The 19,715-nt window shown below is 36.2% G+C and overlaps 1 protein-coding gene across 2 annotated transcripts; it reads left to right on the top strand.

Annotated features, from left to right (window-relative positions):
* Positions 1-464: 464 nt before the first annotated feature.
* LOC113055986 (centrosomal protein of 131 kDa-like) lies at positions 465-18,768 on the top strand. 2 transcript variants are annotated; one of them, XM_026222408.1, is made up of 26 exons: positions 465-632; positions 1,515-1,709; positions 2,276-2,370; positions 4,603-4,714; positions 4,906-5,033; positions 5,819-5,923; positions 6,062-6,238; positions 6,339-6,552; positions 7,634-7,787; positions 7,947-8,044; positions 8,134-8,313; positions 8,773-8,964; positions 9,053-9,190; positions 9,349-9,474; positions 10,128-10,244; positions 10,595-10,624; positions 11,681-11,783; positions 12,471-12,672; positions 14,001-14,108; positions 14,597-14,714; positions 15,590-15,664; positions 16,506-16,648; positions 17,089-17,266; positions 18,129-18,325; positions 18,435-18,495; positions 18,610-18,768. In XM_026222408.1, the coding sequence occupies exons 1-26, from the start codon at positions 480-482 to the stop codon at positions 18,679-18,681; spliced, it is 3,471 nt and encodes a 1,156-aa protein (XP_026078193.1). In that variant the 5' UTR covers positions 465-479; the 3' UTR covers positions 18,682-18,768. The 2 variants fall into 2 exon arrangements, with proteins under 2 accessions (XP_026078193.1, XP_026078194.1); XM_026222409.1 differs by lacking the exon at positions 10,595-10,624.
* Positions 18,769-19,715: the final 947 nt, after the last annotated feature.

Raw genomic sequence — 19,715 nt, 5'->3', positions numbered from 1 at the left:
ATAGTGCATTTACTTTTTTTTTATACAGAATATATGAAAACGTGTCCAGTTATTTAATAGCATTGTACAATGGTGCCTGAAACTAAAAATAATAGTAGAGTTCTTTTTTCTTATAATTTTAAAATTTAATTTAAATTATTTCATAAAATATAACATCTAGTAAGTAAATTGACTTTTGTCATGTTAAATAGTTATTATTGTTAGTTTAATTTGTATGCCACCTTTTAAACTCCTTTACACACAATAATTCATCTTAAATTATTTAGCACTGTAGCTGAAATTGACGCCACATCTGCCCAAGTATCCCAGAGTGCAGTCTGCACTCTGGGGTTACTCCATCTGCCGGCGGTGCAGCACGCCTGCCAGCCTTGCCGTTTGTTCACGCCGCCTTCAGCCATCATGCCAAAAAAAAAAAAAACACATCCAACCAGCCAATCACATCACTAGAACGCTCCGCGCACCACCAATCAGAGCTCTCAATGGGCGGAGTTCCTTTATGTTTTCTGAGAAGATGTTGCGCTGTGGAGTTGGAGACAGATGAGATATCACTGTCTTACGCTCCGAACTGGAATAACGACGCTCTTATTTGTTTAAAGACCGTTTCTTCATCTGATGTGGACAATTTAGTAAAGGTAAGCAATGGATTGACAGTTTAATCCAGCTGTAATCATCGTGTTTAACATGTGAAGCCAGCAAGAAGTGCTGCAAGAAAGACAGTTTCGCCATAGCTGAACTAACGTTAGTGCAATCCTGTGGTAATATACAGGACCTATTCACTTAAACATATATGTTCATATTTTTGCCTATTTCTCAAAGGCAGTGTATTGCGTATTGACCTTCATCAGGTTTGTGCTGATACTGAAGGAGGCCTTGGGTGTCTTTGTTTTTGTAATTTTGTAAATTATCATGATAGAAAGACCTATGAAAGACTGTTATGTTAAGATGTGTATTATTATTTTTAATAGTAATATCTTATTATTGTATATATAGATAAAGAATATTATAAGCTATTTAGTTGTTTTGAAAGTAGATATATGATGGAAAGTGTGGATGCTTTGAATATGTTTCCATAGAAACTAATTTTTTTCCGTTCAACAGCAACTTTCACAGTATTTTTGTTAATATAAAATGCTGACTTGCTATTTCTTCATGTTTTCCACCTGCTTCTGAACCAGTCATGGAAAACCTGGAAATATAATGGAAATGTAATGGAACATTGAGATTTTTGGAACATTGAGATTTCCAGGGCTGGGAAAGTTATGGAAATGTGTTCAGTGAATATAAATGTTTCTAGTTATGCTCCTCTGTAAAATATTTCTTCAGTGTAGATATAATGTATATACAATTGTTTTATTTAACAACTAATTTGAAAATATCTAGAAATTGAAAAACTCATGGAAAGTCATTGGTCAAAAGTTGTAGGAATCCTGACTTTATCCAGCATCACATGTAGTAACATCTTGTGGATTTGTCTTTTTTTTTTTTTTGACTAAATCATCTTCTCCGTCCATCAGTTTAAGATGCATACAACTCGCAGTCCACTGGCATCCATCCAGACAGGGGCAGCTGGAGACGCTCTGGACCTCGGCCTGACAGGCTCCCAGCTCACAGTGGGCCGCAGACCCAACAGTGCTTCACCTGCAAAACACTTCTCTCGATCCATATCTGTGTCTGTGGCCTTTGATGGCCGTGGGAAGCGAAACACTTTGGTGAGTCTGGCTAGAAGATTCTGTAATTATCCAGAAGATGGTTATACAAGTGTCCCTTGTATAAATTCATTGAGTGATGGTCTTACAAGCAGGTTATTCATGCGATAACCATGCAAATTAAAGCATGACATTGGACTGTCACCTTCACCATCTTCACTTGGAGACTGGGATTTGTCATAAAAGCAGCTTTTCTGAAATGCACGATGTTGTCTTTGCCTTTTGAGACTCTTTTATTAAGATTTAGTCAATCGCAAATCAAGATATTTCACTCTTATTATACTTATTCTTTCTTCGTTTGAAGTAAATTCAATTCTGTTATTATTTTTTTGTGGAAAGCATTACATTTCAAGCTGTCTGAACCCATACGATAACTTGGTCTAAGAATGGACAAAATCAATAAAATATGCCATTTATTGTGCATTTTAGACACCAGTAACATCTAATTCCATTGGTTAGCTCTTAACCAAATGTCATAACTGCATATGCGAGTTGCTCCATTTCAAACCAGTTTTTAGTCTTCAGTAGGCCTAGTATTATAACTGTTCTGCGCTTTCTGTTGTTGGCAGACTGATGCTGGATTGGGAAGCTCACGAGCAATTAAGAATCTGCGTCGGTCCAACAGCACCACACAGGTGAACCAGCAGGCCAACACAAGCCTCAGGTACAGAACCATCTGTCATTCCTTTGCATGCCATTTTAAAAGTTTGTCTCTTCTGGTGCTGATACTGGGAATCGTACAAAACTTGTGAAGAACACATCCAGGCGACCAAAAATATCCTAAATAAATCCAATACAATTTTATCAGATTGTTTTGATCAAATTAAGCCTGTTCTAGGATATGTTTAGGATCTCTTGTGATATTATTTTCATAACAATTAAATACATTTTCATTCTCATTCTCATCAATTCTCATTACCATCAATTTGATATACATTCCTATAGAATATTTATATAATATTTAATGCTTATATAATAATAAATATATATTAAATTGTATAATACTTCTACAATATGGTATGAATTACTTTCAGTAGTTTATGCTTATATATATTATAAAAAGCATTGTATTACAATATTCATTTACCATAATACAGTTTTAAAAATATGGTAGTGCACTGGTAAAAATCTAATGGGTAAAAAGCTCGAAATTTTATAAATATAGTGGAAAAAAAAAATCTGAATATATTAAAGAAGTACAATAAATAGTATTTATTTTTGTATTATGGCAAGAATAAAGAGTTTTTTTCCCCAAAACAGTAATGACAATTTTCTAAATGGTCCTATGCAAATCTTGATCCTAAAATTATCTTTATGTAAAATATTACTTATAAGTTCTGAATGAAATTAATATGTTTTTGTGAGATTCACTCATCAACATGTGCCAGCTGTCCTATTCAGACTTTGAGAATGGACTATGCCCAAGGGATGTGAGTGAGAGGTTAGCTGACAACTTATTCAACATATCTGACTTTTTTAAAGTAATGATGGCATGTTTGTGCACGTACATGTCTTGCACACATGCCTGCATGCACTCACTTCACACAAGCTGTGGTATGTCTGGTTGATCACCTCCTAAATGTAGTTGGGGGTATTTATCCTTAAAGCAGCAACAGCTGGGGTTTGGGTGGTTTTGGTTTTTCCCAGACAACAGCTATTGTAGCCTGGCGGCTGCAGCACAAGCCAAGCAGGAGGGGGCTGGGTTCTCTGATTTCGCTTGAATGAGGTCGCAGTGAAAGGAGAAGTGTGCACTCTGAAATTCTTTTGTCCGGCAGCTGTCAGTCCTGCCCTCCCGTCCCACTGCATCCTGGGATGCCACTGGGGGTTTAAATGAAGGAACAACCTAATACCCCTCCCCCCTTAATAAATGTAATTCCGTGACCTTTCTTCCCTGGTGAATTGCTAAAAAAGAGGAAACGTGGAGGAATGTAGTTCCGTGAATTGCTTTTCATTGGACCAGCTGTCGCTAGGTGCCCCTTACACCCCCAAAACACTCACATATACACACTGAAGTTGCTAGCACAGATGCCGATGGGTCAGACATAGGGGTGAGCATCGTGTTAAACATTTTATGCAATTTAAATGTGGAAGGATGCGATTGCCATATGCCTGTGGACATCTGTCCCTTTAAAACCAGCCTCCGCTGAAGCATTCCTCTGCTGTGAACCAAGTGCAGCTGTCATCATCTAATATATCTATCTATCTTTCTATCTGGTTGTTTTTACTGGAGATAAATCTCAGGTCGTGCACTGGATTTTTCTCTATATTTGTTTCCAAGAAGGGAAACACAGATTAGGTATTCCTAATATTTCTAAAATGCAGTCCCAACAGTATTTAGTTATAGCATAAGCATTTAACTCGTCCTGTACTAGCTGTGCTATGGACACTATATATTTTTTCCAAGTCCATTCAAAAGTTTGGGGTGAGTATGATTTATAGGAATATAAATTAATACTTCGTTCAGCAAGGATGCAATAAACTGATCAAACATGACGTATATAATTTATTATAAGAAAACTGTTTTCAACATTGATAATAGGAAGAAAGTTTATTTTTGGACCAAAATCGGCACATTACAATGATTTCTAAAGGATCATGTGACACTGAAGACTGGAGTAATGATGCTGAAAATTCAGCTTTGCCATCACAGGATTAATAATACATTTCAAATTGTACAAATATTTCACAATATTACCATTTTAACTGTATTTTTGTTCAAATAAATGCATCCCTGGGGAGCATAAGAGACCTCCTTTCAAAAACAAAAAAGTCTTTCAGACCCCACGCTTTTGAATGGTAGCTTAGGTATTATTGGTCTAGTGTTGCGTTTATATGTTCCTCGTGTGTGTGTGATACTCAGACCTTCCTTTCTTTCCCTCTCTGTGTCTGATTGCAGTGAAGGCCTCACAGAAGACTTCCTGGCTCTGTTCAAAAGCAGCTCTGATGGACGGAGAAAACTAGCCAGCTTCTCCAAGACATCCAAAGACCACACTACTTGGAACATCCTGGTAACTCCTCTTCAGTCATTGGATCTTATTATACTTGTAAATTATATGTGGGAAACCATGATAACTTTTTTTTGACATACTATGAACAATATCTTAAACGTACGAGCTTAGCCCTAAACAGCATTACATTATCATGGTGGTTTTGCTTGCTCTTGCTGCAGCATTGGTTTAAACTGATATCTTGCTTTCAGGATGACCAAACGAGAGCTTTTCCTGTGCCCTGCAGCTCTCACAGTACCTGCAGTATTGATTCTCCTACAGGCCTGAAGAAGAGGGAAGCTGGCGTCTCTCTGGCTTCCAGCTTCACTGCCAACAACAGGTGGGAAGCCATTTCTCCTATGGCTTGGACACTGCTGTGTCCTAATGAGTAGCTTTCAAACTCTTGTTGCCATGAGAACAGTGTGATAGACAACAGATTCACCTTACGCCTTTTTTTGTGCTTGTCAATCAAATCATTAGTATGCCATTGGGAGAAGAGCGCTAGAATCCTTTCGTTTTTATTGCCTTTAAAATACAGCACCAGTCAAATGTTTAGAGACACTTGATTTTATGAATCCTTTCAACTAAAAGTTCATGCTTGAATTCTTAAAATTGTTTCTAAATTGTGAGTTTCTTCTGTTCAAAAGTTTGTAATTAAGGTCAGTAATTTTTTTTATTATGATTATTAATATTTTCATTCAGCTAGAATGCAATAAATTGATCAAAAGTGACAGTAAAAGACATTTATGCTATAAAAGATTTCCATTACAGACAAATACTGATTCAACTTTCTATTCATCATAAAATCCTGAAAAATATATCATAGCTTCCACAAAAATATTAACCAGCACATCTGTTGAAAACGACAGATAATAAAATATATTATAAATAGAAACCAGTTATTTTAAACTGTAATAGTATTGCACAATATTACTATATTTTTGATCGAATAAATGCGGCCTTGGTGAACCTGAAATGCTTCTTTTAAAAAGACTGCATATATATTTTACATTTTAATTACAGTATTTAATAAGTGCGTTTTCATTAATTAATTTTATTATTGCAATTAGTATGGTATGTAAAGACTAATTTAATTATGTAGAATGTCTTTGTGTTGGCTTTCAGGAGCAATAAAGCTGCTGTGGGTAACTCTGTGACCACCATCCTTCATAATAACCACTCAGAGAAACCCCTCACCCCCAAGAGCTCCAATCAGAAACCCTCCTTCAAGTAGGTTCATAATGACGTTGACATCTGTGTGAGATAATCTTAGATATGACTTCTCTAAATAAGGCTCTATCCTGCTCGAGTGTGCTGTTTCTAAGCCTACACATTTACAGTGATTGCCTTCTCTCTGTTTTTTAACAGCAACATAATTAAAGCCACCGTAAATGATGATGTGACTGTGGATCTGAGCTGTTCTCTTACTAAGTCTCAGAAGAACTTCTCCTCTGCGTCATCAAGCTCCAACAATATTGCCCCCCGTAGCCCCCGAAGCCCAGGTCAGCCACGCAGACAAGAGGTGACCGAGGAAGAGGCCGAAAGGTCAGCAGTGTTTTTCAGCCCTCAGTTGTTTCCAACCTAGCTGTGATCATCTCTGTGCAAATGTTTGATTGACCTTTGTGACATTTCAAACTGTTTACAGGTATATTCAGCAGGTGAACCATGCTGCTATTATCATCCAGCGTTGGTATCGATGCCATGCTAACAGAAAGAGAGTCAGTGAGAATACAATCAAACACCTCCTCATATCCAAAAAGAAGGAGGAGAAAACCGCTGAATCACTGAAGAAGAAAGAAGATGATCGAAAACGCATCAGGGAGGAGAAAGCTCATCAGGCTCGTCTTACCGTCATACAGGTGCAGCAGTCTTCAGAAATGATATACAGAACTAATATACACTATGGTTAAAAAGTTTGGGGTCAGTAATATATTGCGTTTTTTTAAAGGAAGTTAGTACTTTTATTCAGCAAGGATGCATTAAATTTATCAAAAATTACAGTAAAGACATTTATAATGGTACAAAAGTTTCAGTTTCTATTCTTCAAAGATTCCTGAAAAAAAAAAAAAATCCACAAATATATAAAGCAGCACAATTTTTTTTTTTCTACATTTATACTAATTTTGAATAATGTTGTAAACACCAATCAAAATATTAGAATCATTTCGAAAAGAATAAATTAGATATGTGACCCTGGACCACAAAACCAGTCTTAAGTCGCTGGGGTATATTTGTAGAAATAGCCAAAAATGCACTGTATGGGTCAAAATTACAGATTTTTCTTTTATGCCCAAAATTATTAAGGATATTAAGTAAAGATCATGTGCAATGAAGATATTTTGTAAATTTCCTACTGTAAATATATCAAAACTTAATTTTTGGTTAATAATATGCATTACTAAGAAATTAATTTGGACAACATTAAAGGTGATTTTCTCAATATTTAGATTTTTTTGCACCCTTAGATTCCAGATTTTCCAAATAGTTGTATCTCGGCCAAATATTGTCCTATCCTAATGAACCATACATCAATAGAAAGCTTATGTATCGCCCTTTCATATGTTGTATAAAATATGTCTAGTTTTGTGGTCCAGAGTCTCACACACACACACACGCACACACACACACATACACACACATATACATATACTGTATATATATAATTATTATAATTTTTTTATATATTAAAACAGTATTTTGCAAAATTACTGTTTTTGATCAAATGAATGCAGTCTTGTTGAGTATTGAAAAGTCCGTAGCACTTTAATTTACAGTCCTGTTCCTCATGTACATACTATGTACTTATTATAGTAATTACAATAACTATGTAATAACTAGGTACTGACTCTGAACCTACCCCTAAACCTAACCCTACCCCATGTAGTTACCTTGTACATTGTTTTCTGACTTATTAGTGTATCATTTGTGGATCCAAAACAGGAGCTTCAGCAGAAAAGAGCCCAGCGTGCTGCAGAGGTACAGCAAATAGCAGAGGAGGAGGTAGAGACACTAAGACATGCAGGGAAAGTGGGGCGTAAAAAACTCACCAGGAGTTCACCCACTTCTTCCTTTGACGACAAGGCTAAGAATACAGGTGCGTACTACTCTGAGTCTGATCAAACTCAATATACTGTACCTAATTATGTCATTTAAAAAAAAAATACTATATCGGTGAATATCATGAAAACATTTCTTTCTTCAGTCACAGAAAATCAATCTTTAGTAGGAATACGGTTTGTCATTTATTCTTCAGATTCTAATGTGAACGTGGTGCCTGTTCTGGAGGATGTGACACATCTGAGGGCTTCATCCCCCACTCGTTCTGCGTGCAGAGGATCTCAGTGTTCTCAGGTGTCCTCTCGCAACAAACTGGTCCTGATTCCATCAGCTGTGAAGATGAAATGAATGCTTTTGCTGATCACATCACTTTATTCCCTCAGGAGATCCTCCAGAGGTCTGTGAGCATGGAGGCCCAGCGACAGGGGGCGTCATCCAGCAGGGCACAGTCGAAAACCACTCTAAATGACTTGCTGGACACACTGAAGCTCTTAGAAGAGGCACCAGAGAGACTTTCAGAGCCCAAGAGCTACAGGAAGGACAAGTATTCGTGGATTGATGAGGTGAGTTAACTTATCTAAGTGTACACAGTTATTTCTCTCTCTCTCTCTCATATATATATTACACAATAACATTTCTTATGCTCGTGAAGGCTATATTTATTTGATCAAAAATACAGTATAAACAGAAATATTATAAAATATTATGACAATTTAAAATGCCTGTTTTCTAGTATTGTTTTAACATGTAATTTATTCCTGTTATGGCAACACTGAATTTTCACCAGCCGTTATTTCAGTCTGCAGTGTCACATGATCTGCGAAATGATGATTTGATGCGCAGGAAACATTTTCAAATTATTATTTTCAAAGTTGAAAACAGTTTTCCTGCTTTATATTTTTGTGGAAACCTTGATACATTTCCTATTAGGATAAATTAATGTATCCTTGCTGAATAAAACCATTCATATCTTTCACCCCAACTTTTTAATGGTGACTTTTTTGTTTGGCTAATTATTTTAGGATGAAGACTCCAACTCCCTGACAACAGATAATGTGGAACGGCACAGGCAGCTGAGTCAGACCCCAGCACTACCAGATGGGGGCGCTCTGCTCTCGGAAGCCAAACTACAGAGCATTATGAGCTTCCTGGATGAGATGGAGAAGTCCGAGCAGGAGAGACCACGCTCAGTCACTTCTGGATCACACAGAGAGGTAAACATATATATGAACTGAACTTATGTAACACAGTTTTTATGCTGTATCTGTAATGAAGTTTATATTCATGTGTATGCGACTGTAGGTGGTGTTGTCCGAGGAAGATCTAGCGGTTGTAGAACAAGCCTCAGCCACAGCAGCTGAGGTCACCGGCTCCATGATGAGACTCAAACTGGAGCTGGATGAGAAAAAACGCACAGTCAATATGCTACAGACAGCACTGGTAAAACAAACATATGCACATTTGTATATATTATCATTAGTATGGTTCAATATGCTCTACACCTTCAAAATCCAATGATGTTACATATGTGTATTTACAGTATGCAACCATGAATTGTGTTGTCATAGACTAATATAAAGGTGAATGTGTGTCTGTAGGCCCAGCAGAGGGAGCTGACGATCCGACATGTGAAGGAGACTGAGAAAGAGCTCAATCATACGTTCCAGTTACAGAAGCAGCAGTATGAAGCTACGATACAGAGACACTTGACCTTTATAGACCAGGTATTAATCTCAACACACTTCAAATACAATTACAGTGGACGCATTGAAGGAAAAACTGGATAAAAGATATGCTTAATTGCCATGATAAATAATGTCATCAATGCAAAAAACAGTCTTAAAAATATAGGCTTCATTTACACATCAATTTTTACATAAATGTAATACTGTAAAAAAAATTTAATGGAATATAAAATATGTACAATAATGCATAAATGTTTATATATATTTAGTTTCTTCAGCTCCAAATCAGCATATTGAATGATTTCTGAAGAATCACGGAAGACAAAAATAATATATAATATAATGTATAAAATGTATGTATATGTATGTATAAAAAACATACATATAAAAGCAGCAAAACTGTTTTCAACACTGATAATACATCAGAATATTAGAATGATTTCTGAAGGGTCATTTGAAATTTATTATGATTTAAAATATATTACATTCGAAACACATATTAAATTGCAATAATGTTTCACAATATTACATTTGTTTCTGTATTGTTGATCAAATAAACGCAGCCTTGATGAGCATAAGACATTTCTCTAAAAAGCATTACAAATCTTACTTACACTGTCATTCAGAAGTTTAGGATATGTCAAACTAGTAGATGAGGTTGTACATTTTTACTATCTCTCTTTCTCACTCAGCTGATTGACGATAAAAAGTCCCTGAGCGAACGCTGTGAGGAAGTAGTAGGAGAACTCAAGCAGGTGGATCAGAAGTACACTAAGAAGATTGCTCAGATGCAGGAGCAACATGAGATGGTGAGATTGATGTTTTGGGATGCTGGTGTAGTGATAGGACTGATGAGGTGTCTCTGAATTTTTGCATCAGCTTTGACCACATGGGGGCTATCGAGCTTTAAAGGTCTCCTCAAGTGTTGCAGATCAGTGTGTGTTGGTTTCAACAGCTGTTGTTTTTACTGGTTTGTGGTTCTCTCTGCTGCTGTCAGTAGCTGTATCTCCGCACATTATCTTGAATTATGTGCGTTTTATCTTGTGTACAACATCAAATGCATGTTCGCTTGCCGTGTTGCTTTGCCACTGCTAACTGTTTCTATTTTCTGCATTTGTTGTGCGTTTCTCTCTTTGTCTTTCCTTCCGTCTACCTGTAGGTTTGGCAAATTCTGGGTCCCATGTGTGAGGTAACTCTTGTTTTTCTAATCTAACGAAAGCCCTCGTCACTCCCTTGTTCTGTCATTTCCATTCTTTTATTCAACTCTTATCTAACACAGACTTGCAGACTTTTTATTTAGCTTGAAGCCATTAACTTTGCATGTTTTTTTTTTAACCCCAAGGAAGCATCCATCTGGCTGTTGATGACATACTGTAATAACAAGAGAATTTCAAACGTATTTCATCTTTTTCCCCATTTCACAGCTTGTGTTTGTGCGAATGATGTGTGATATCATTATTATTTAAGTAAAATTTTGAATGATGAACATTCCACCGGTGTATTTTGGTGTTCCTGTTATACACGGGAAGGAGTTAAGCCCATGTTACTTTAATTTGCTGCACATTTCAGACGGAAACAAAATACAAAAATAGCCACATAAACAGAAAAGATTGAATAACTTCTGTACTGAATAAAGTTTGACTATCTAAACATTGAACAGCTCTGCCTGAATTAGTTTTCTGAAGTTTAATACTTTTATTCTTATACTCCATTCATTCATTATTCATCATGTTGTTCAAATGAAAAGATTCTTGCAGAAAATGCAGAAATGCAACTTTTTACTAAACTTTAGTTGGAATACACTAAATACACTGGCAGTGGGCACCTTGGCACGTCAGTGAGAGAAGTAGTGACGTGCAATTGATTCTTTGTGTTGGATTTTTTGATTGAATCAATTGATCCAGTTCACAAAGGCCATCTGAACAACTCGCTAACAAATCAGACCTGGTTACGACTTTCTCTCTCATTAAAGTTCAAATGTTATGACTTTGGAATTAGTTTTATGATACATCCGTAGTGTTTTCACATCTTTTTAACACTAGAAAAAGTCAGACCATCTCATTGTAATTAGACAATGTACGTGACCGGTGCATTCTGCACATTTTCTTCTTCTTTGTTCCAGTAAAACAAACACTTTAAGTTTGGAAAGTAAATGATTTTGAGTAAATGCCAACAGAATTTCCACTTTTATGTAATATATTGTCTTTCTGTTTAACTCTCCTTCCATCTCTCTCTTTCTCCACAGGAGATTAAGAAGCTGAAAGAGTTAATGAGTGCCACGGAAAAGATCCGCCGGGAGAAATGGATTGATGAGAAGACCAAAAAGATCAAGGAGATCACTGTAAAAGGTCAGCAGAGTTCAACAACTTCACACCAGTGCTACATCTCTCTGATCAGATCACATCACTCTACAGCCCAGCCTGCCCGTCTATCTAAACCCAGCTGCCAAATTATATCACACATTTATGATTTTCATCTGTGGCATCAAGAAAAGAATCAACTGGATTATAGATGCCACACCTGGGGAAAAATCATTATGTTCTTCAAGTGCCTTTGCGTAACCTTGTTTACAAACAGAAGATACAGGCTTTTGGTACGTTAAAATACTGTGTATGAAATAATAAAATAAGGTATGATTTATCATTTTGTGGACAATATCCCTGTTTTCAATGGTGCGAACCTCGCCATGTATGTTTAGTTTTTTTGTAAACAGTTATCTGCTTGGAAAATACATTCATTTGACTAGAAACACCAGAGACTTGAAATGTAAAGCGTTTTGGTTCAGTATGATTCGGGGTGAGGCTTCAGTGTTCAGGAAAAAGGTGGATAATATCTGATAAAGTAAGGTTTATAAGCGCAGAGCTGCTTTGTGTGCAGCCATTACTGGGGAAACCTGCCATTGTAAATCAAACATTACATCTGCAAATAGTGAGAATAGTAGTTTTATCCTTTTCTTTGAATTCCGATAAAATTTCCATGATTATTTCAATGCTATTGCAAACATTTATGTTATTTCTCCTCCTGTATGCTCTCAGGTCTGGAGCCAGAGATTCAGAAGCTCATCTCCAAGCACAAGCAGGAGCTGAAGAAACTCCGAGTTCTTCATGAGGCAGAGCTGCTTCAGGCAGACGAGAGGGCTGCCCAGCGTTACGTCAGGCAGACCGAGGAATTACGACAGCAGCTGGAGAGAGAAAGAGATGAGCAGTGCCAGAGAGAGAGAGAACTGGCCAAACAGAGGTACACATACCCTCTCATACTGTGTCCAGTGCACAGAATCATCTGCTCACAGATCTGTTCATCACAGATCAAACCAGTGACAGAGACAACGTGATCACAAATGTTAGAAAACACAAGCACATTTACACTATGAAAAAAGAAAGGGAGACTGGAAAAGTGCTATAGAGGAAGCTGACAAGACATGATCTCAAAGCTAAATACTGCTTTTGAAAACACACACACACACACACACACTTTATCAGAAATGTATCAGTTATCAGAAATGAGGACTAAAGTGTCTGCTGTTTTTAAAGAGTCTAAAAAATCTCTTTTTTTAAGAGATGAACCCTGCTGTATAGTAAACATGTTGTTTTCTGCTGGTGTTAGTGTATTTCCTGTCTATTAAGGATTTTATTTAAGTGGCAAAACTGAATTTTCAGAAGCCATTACTACAGTTTTCAGTGTCGCATGATCTTTCAGAAATCATTTTAATCTTTGATGAAAAGCAGTTTTGAAAATCTTTCAAAACCCATTTCTTACAAAAAAAAAAAAAGAAAAAAAAAAGAATTAAGGTTAAGTAGTTATTTACTGAGAATTTTCCCTCCATACTTTGTGTCCAGCCTAAATTTATGTCCAGATGTCAAAATGGGAATTGTATTGATGTGAACAAATGTGATGTCACACACTAGTTTTGACTATTTTTCACTAAAATCTTTACAAAAAAAACAGCATAAACATTTTGAAACAACATGAGCATGAGTAAATAATGACGTTTTCAATTTTTGCGTCAACTATTCATTGAATACTTGTGTGGATCGTGCATAAAAGTCATAGGAATAAAGTAAGTTTGGCTTTATTGAGGAGGCATATTCTTCACATTCCATGTATTTCTCCATTCAGTCCTGAAACTTGCATAAACCCCGGAATTTGCACACGCCTTCTGCATTGCTTTTTAACATTGTTTCACTTTATGCAAATCAGATAATGCACACTCCCAAAACTGAGTGCTGTTTTCATGGAACAGTTGTATCCTATTCATAAAATTAAGGCAAGTTAGTGACTGAAAGATAATTTCAGGCCATGAAAAAAAAATCTATTACTATTGCCAAGATCAGTAAAAAATGTACACATACACACCTCTTAAATAAACATTAGCTTCTCTGGGTGTTAATTGCTCCGTGTTTACTGTGGGTATTATGTTAATAAAGGTTTTGCTTAAGTCCATACAGTAAGTACATACAATAAGTTTGTTTTGTATATAAAAATTTCCAACGCATTGAATTTTAAGAACACATAATCATTGAAAGTCTATGTACAACTGAGAAAATAAATGTGTGTTTGTGTCTCAGGTTTGAGAAACAACAGCAGGAAGAGGAGAACGCGCTGCAGCATCAGAGGAGACGTCTGTATAAAGAAGTGTCAGAGGAGAAAGAGCGAATCACACAGCTGGCAGCCAGGTCAAATTACTATCTTACTAGCCAAGAATTAATAATAAATATTATATCAATAATAAGTTCTAAATTAATAATTATTTATAAAATAATGAAAGAAACCTCCATGTGTTTTCATGTTGTAATAATTGATAGTTGATTTAATTTTTATTTATTTATTTATTAGATTTTTATCCAGTGTTTCAGCAAAAATATTTAAAAAAGATAAAAGATTTAGCTTTTTTTTTTTTTGGCAAAGATCACTTAAGTTATTCAGATTTATACTTAAAACAAGAAAAAAAATGTTTTTGACAGTTGAGTAACAAATATGTTAAATATTAGGTAAAACAAGTCAAAATAGTAATTTCGTAAGTCTTGTTTTAAGAATTTAGCAAGACTTTGCTGTCTCAAGTACTGGTTAAGCCTTTTTTTTTTTGAGTGCCCAAAATAGAGGAAATACAGTAGATTCAAAGTTAAGTTATAACTAATTGGAAATTGGTTTGTGTGTTATATAGACAGCATGCTGAGCTGGAGGACTTAAGGAAACAGTTGGAAAAGAACAGCTCTTTGGCTGCAAGAGCATTGAGAGAAGAGCTGGAGAAGAGCAGAGAAGAACAGGATAGACGACACCAGGTAAAACACATGCACATCTGGTCAACCTGTACAAACAATCAGATAGTTATTAAAGCATTCTCTCATAATTGTACTCGCCCTCTTTCTTTCTTTATTTCTTTATTTCTTGCGTCAAACAAAAAAAGCATACTGTGCAATCTGTTTTTCGGCCACACAATGAAAGTTGGCATGTCTAGTCATCATTCACTCTTATTGTATGTAAAGAAAAAAAAAAGCAGCTTGGATGTTGTTGTTGTTTTTTTTTTTTTTTTCATATTTTTGTATTCCACACAAGAAAGGAAGTCGTACATGTTTGGTGAGGCATGAGCTTAAGTAATTATGGACAGAACTTTGATTTTGTGGTGAACTATGCCTTTCTGGCAGTGTGTATGACTTTGAGAAATAGTAACGCATCAGATAAGTTTTTGTTGTATAACTAATATTTTTTGTGAGCAATACCTAAATAATGTACAGTAATTAGTCATACAAACCACTGCCAACCAATTAAACAGCATACATGCATTAAAACATGATGCAGTCAGTCTTAATAAACAACAAACCATCAACAAGAAACACAAAGCAAGCTGTAAATGTGTTGCAACTTTCATTTATAGTGATACCAACCGGTTTTAAAGGTTTCGGGAAATGTCTTCGAAATAAAAGTTACTCAATCTTTTTCTCCTTCCTCGTACTGTGCATCATCCCTTTTCTAAACCCTGGTGTTGTTTTTTTTTTTTTTGCTTTAGGTTTTCTGGCACCTAAATCAAGTGGCGTGTCAGTTTAAACGTGTGCATGTGTTTCATGCTGTAATGTTTGTAAAGGTTACATTTTTTTTTGTGGTGATATAAAATAGTATCTCATCTTTTTAATTGATTCATGTCTGTGTTTCTCCTTAGGCTGAAATAAAGGCCCTGAAGGAAACACTTGAGGTTGAGAAACAGACATGGGAAGAAAATTATATGAAAAAAGAGGTACTTGTTTGTCATCACAAGTCTATCTAGCAGAAGTGTACATATTTTACACAGTTTACATATTTCATCCTGTTCTATGCACATTTTGCATATTAACAGTGAGAGAATGCATATTTGAGAAGCAATTGTATGTGTGTATGCACATGTTTGGAATTTGGGCCAAATGTAAATCTTGAATTCTCAGGTTATTGTTAACTGGGAGTGAAATTACATAATAGTGGCCAGTTCTGAGACACTCAGCTGTGAAAGTTGGCCAATTTACACTTACAAACCGTGTTAAGATTTTTTAAATGTTTTTGATTTTTTTTTTTTACAGATTAATGCTTTTATTCAGAGAGGATGCAATCAAATGTGACAGTAAAGGCATTTATTATGTTACAAAAGAGTTGTTAAATGCAACCTATTTTTAATTTCTTTGCTTTAAACTAGTCAGAATTTCATAGAAAATGCTTTGCAAATTCAAATGACCTCCTTTATAATCCATCATTCTATCGTACGTCAGCTAAGAGTTAAAGGTGGTGACAGAGCATTTACATTTAGTCATTTATCAGACGCTTTTATCCAAAGCGACTTACAAATGAGGGCAATGGAAGTCAACAGGAGAGCAATGATATGCAAGTGCTATAACAAGTCTGGTACCTTAATTCCGTACATGTAGCAAGGTTGTTTTTTTTATTGCTATGGTGTAATTTCTTAGATTTAGTGTTTACACACCCCTGGGTCAAACAAATGCTGTAAATATCTCTATATTACAAAAGTCACAGAAGGTTTGCAACTGCAAGTGCACGTGAGGTTAAAAAGTCCCTGTGGTGGTCTCAGAACACTGTGTTGCCCCTCACAGGACGCATGGCTGCTGAGCAGAGAAAGGGAGCTAAAAGAAGAAATACGTCGAGGGAGAGACCAAGAGATCGAGCTGGCCATTCAGAGACTAGAGCAGGACATCAGAGGGGCAAGAGAGGAGTGTGAGAGAGTTGCTGACAACCGGTGCGTTTCCCCTTCCTGTTTGTGTGAACTTAAATGTCTCCTGAAATTTAGGATATTATAGTTCTATCCACGTGCATTTTAGAGGGATACAGCATGGGCTTTGCATTTCCTGGCTGATCAGTTTGCTTGTAGACCAGTACTGCTGTTCATCATACTGAGTTCAATTCTAATTAAAAACATACAAATATACTGTATTTTTAAAATGATGGATTGTAATATACACCTTCAGCATATCAGAATAATTTCTGAAGGATCATGTGACACTTAAGACTGGTCTTTTGCTTTGATTTTCATCGTGGGCCATCATCTTTCTAGACAATGTGCACTCTGGATATAATGCTATTTATATTTAAGCATATCTATTTAATATGCGGCGGAAGGACTGTGTTTTTTTTTTTTTTCAACCGAATGTAAAAAATGTATGGTATGTGTTTGTGCAGGATAAAGCGTGTGAGGGAGAAATACGAGGCTGAGCTCAGAGATCTGGAGCGTTCGGAGCGGGCAGCACTGCAGAGACAGCAGGAGATGAGAGAGAAACACAGTGAGATGGAGGCGGAGCTCCTCCAGCAACACTCACGTTTACGAGAACGAGAGCAAGAGATAAGCAACCTCACCCAGGTATCCGTCCTTATAGTGCCACTACTTTGTTTGTCGACACTCATTGATGCATATAGGTTACTTCTAAATCTATTGTAGATACTTTGGTAGAGAGGGGAATCATAGAGATTCAGTTTAAAAAGTGACAATTCTGGCTCCCTATTGATTTTATTATCAATAATTGATCCTAAGTGTATACTAAACAATACTTGTCAGTGATTAAAATTGAACTGTATAAAGTTATTAGACTGATTTAAGTCTCACAAGCTGAAAATACAAATAAAATTAAACTAATTAAAAAAATAGTTTTAGTTCAGTAAGTCATTCGAGATAAAAAGCTGGGGAACTTGTTTTTCTGGAAGTGTGATGAGCTGAAAGACCTTTGACCCTTTCAGTTTGACGTTACACCTGAATGTGAGTGCCAGTTTGTGAAATGAATGAAAATTCTTTACTGATTGAGTTTAGATAACTTACTCAATTAGCTACGGGGGGAATATTATATTTATATATCACCCTAAAATTATAATAATTTCATAAATCAATGAAACCTGTTTTAAAGGAATAATTTGCCCCAAACATTAAAAATAATTCACCCTTGGCTCATCCAAGATGTAGATTAGTTTGTTTCTTAATCAGAGGAGATTTGGATAAATTTAGTAAGCTCCAGTGTATCAATAAACGTTTTATAAAAAAGTGAAAACCAGTGTTTTTAATAAACAGATCTAAGAAGATCCGTTGGTGAGCAAGTGATGCAATGCTAAAATTGTTTCATGAGATTTACCTTCATAGGAATTATTTTGTATCTTGTTTAGCTTGTTTTTCTGGGTTTTCAGTAAGCTTTATCATGCTTTGTCTCTGTCTCTATCTATGGTTTGGCTCAAAGGCTCGTGACAAGTTGTCGGATGAGCGCCGCTGTCTAGCAGAAGTGATCAGACAAGAATTTGCAGAACGGCTTGTAGAGACGGAAAAAGAGAATAGGAGGATGAAGATGGAGGTTGCTGAGGCCAAGGCACGACTCCGCTTCGAAGTGGAGCGAGTGACCAGAGAGAAAGAAGAAGAGCTTGCGGAGGTGCATCAAAGGTCAGAGGCAAAGACGATTTTTCTTTTAGATTGGAAAATAATTAGCTTTGGACTATAGCTGCAGATGAGGAGTTTACTGGGTGTTTATTGAGATGTTTGTCTTATGTAGAGTGAAGTCTGCTATTTTGAAGAAGGAAGAGACTGTTAATAACCTGCGCAAGCAGCATGAGGTCAGTTGCAAAACGTCTGATTCAATCAATTTGCTTATTTCAGCAAAAGCAATGCTTGTTGTTCATAGTTTTTTTATTTGCAACTAACTTTTTTGTTTCTCCTCTGTCTTCCAGGCTGCAGTGAAGAGATCTGATCACCTTGAGTCGTTGTTGGAACAGCAGAGAAAAGAGCTGTTAGGGAAATGATTAAAAAGTTAGGGCAGTGAAACCCACCACAGCCCCTAACCTTCTGTCATACGCCCTCCTGCAAAAAGAAACTTTCTCTTTGTTTTATTTTGTAGAATTTAATCTTCTCCAAGATTCCTGGAGAGGCTTTTGTTTTTCACAGATATGACCAAATTGCAGACACATTTCAGCCACCGGGTTCACACAGTCAGTTGAATTTAAGCATACAGTTTCCTCACTAGAATTTTGATCTAGTATTTAGTTGAATCTTATGATCCTCGCCCCATAAACATGTGCGTATTTCACCCCATAATCAAAATATGCCAGTAAGAAATGTCTTTAAAAAGTAAATTAGGTTCATTAAGCAAAAATAAGCATAAGTTTCTATGTTGCAGAAAATATGTATTTTTTTTTAAGTTGTTAAATATTTATTCAACGTGTTTTTTTACTTTTAATTTATGGTTGTATTATAGTCATTTTTACTTTTGTATGGTAGAAATGGAAATCTTAAGCGAATCACAATTGAGATTAATGGGAGTTGTAAATCCCACAAATGTAAATCAATAATGACAGTTTGCATTGTGGAAAAATGTGATTAATTGTCATGGAAATTGTCACAATGCAAAAAGGTCCACAAAAATAAGCTTCATTTTCTTAATGCAAAATGGTATATATATTTTTTTTTTTTACATTTTAATATTTTGATTTGGGGGTAAAATCTGTATGCTTTTGTGAGACTCGCCCAAGGAGTGGAAAGCCGGGCACAGAGGCATTCACAGTGTACTTCTCCAGATGTTTCTTTAACTGCATACCCTCTTCGTCTTTCTCCAGCACCGGAATAAGGGAAGTGGGTGAAGATAACATGGGAGAGGTAAAGGCAATAACCCTTTACATTAAAGGGGAGAGACCTAACCCCCTAACACACACATTCACACTGCCCCTGCTTTTTGTGTGTTGCATAAAGATGCCTTTGGTCCCAATGCCCTACTGGGCTATCTCTATATTACATGAGAAGTCCCAGAAGCCCTAGACATGCTCACACAAAGCCCTCAGTG

This window comes from Carassius auratus, chromosome 37 (genome assembly GCF_003368295.1).
Source record: "Carassius auratus strain Wakin chromosome 37, ASM336829v1, whole genome shotgun sequence".
Classification (NCBI taxonomy): Eukaryota; Metazoa; Chordata; class Actinopteri; order Cypriniformes; family Cyprinidae; genus Carassius; species Carassius auratus.
Note: the sequence above shows the minus strand (reverse complement) of the source record. Positions and strands in the feature narration are given on the sequence as shown.

Coding starts and splice junctions, on each gene's coding strand:
- LOC113055986 (XM_026222408.1), top strand. CDS start 480: ATGGGCGGAGTTCCTTTATGTTTTCTGAGAAGATGTTGCGCTGTGGAG. Junction 14,715..15,589: donor AACAGGATAGACGACACCAG/GTAAAACACATG, acceptor GTTTCTCCTTAG/GCTGAAATAAAGGCCCTGAA. Junction 16,649..17,088: donor GAGAGAGTTGCTGACAACCG/GTGCGTTTCCCC, acceptor GTGTTTGTGCAG/GATAAAGCGTGTGAGGGAGA.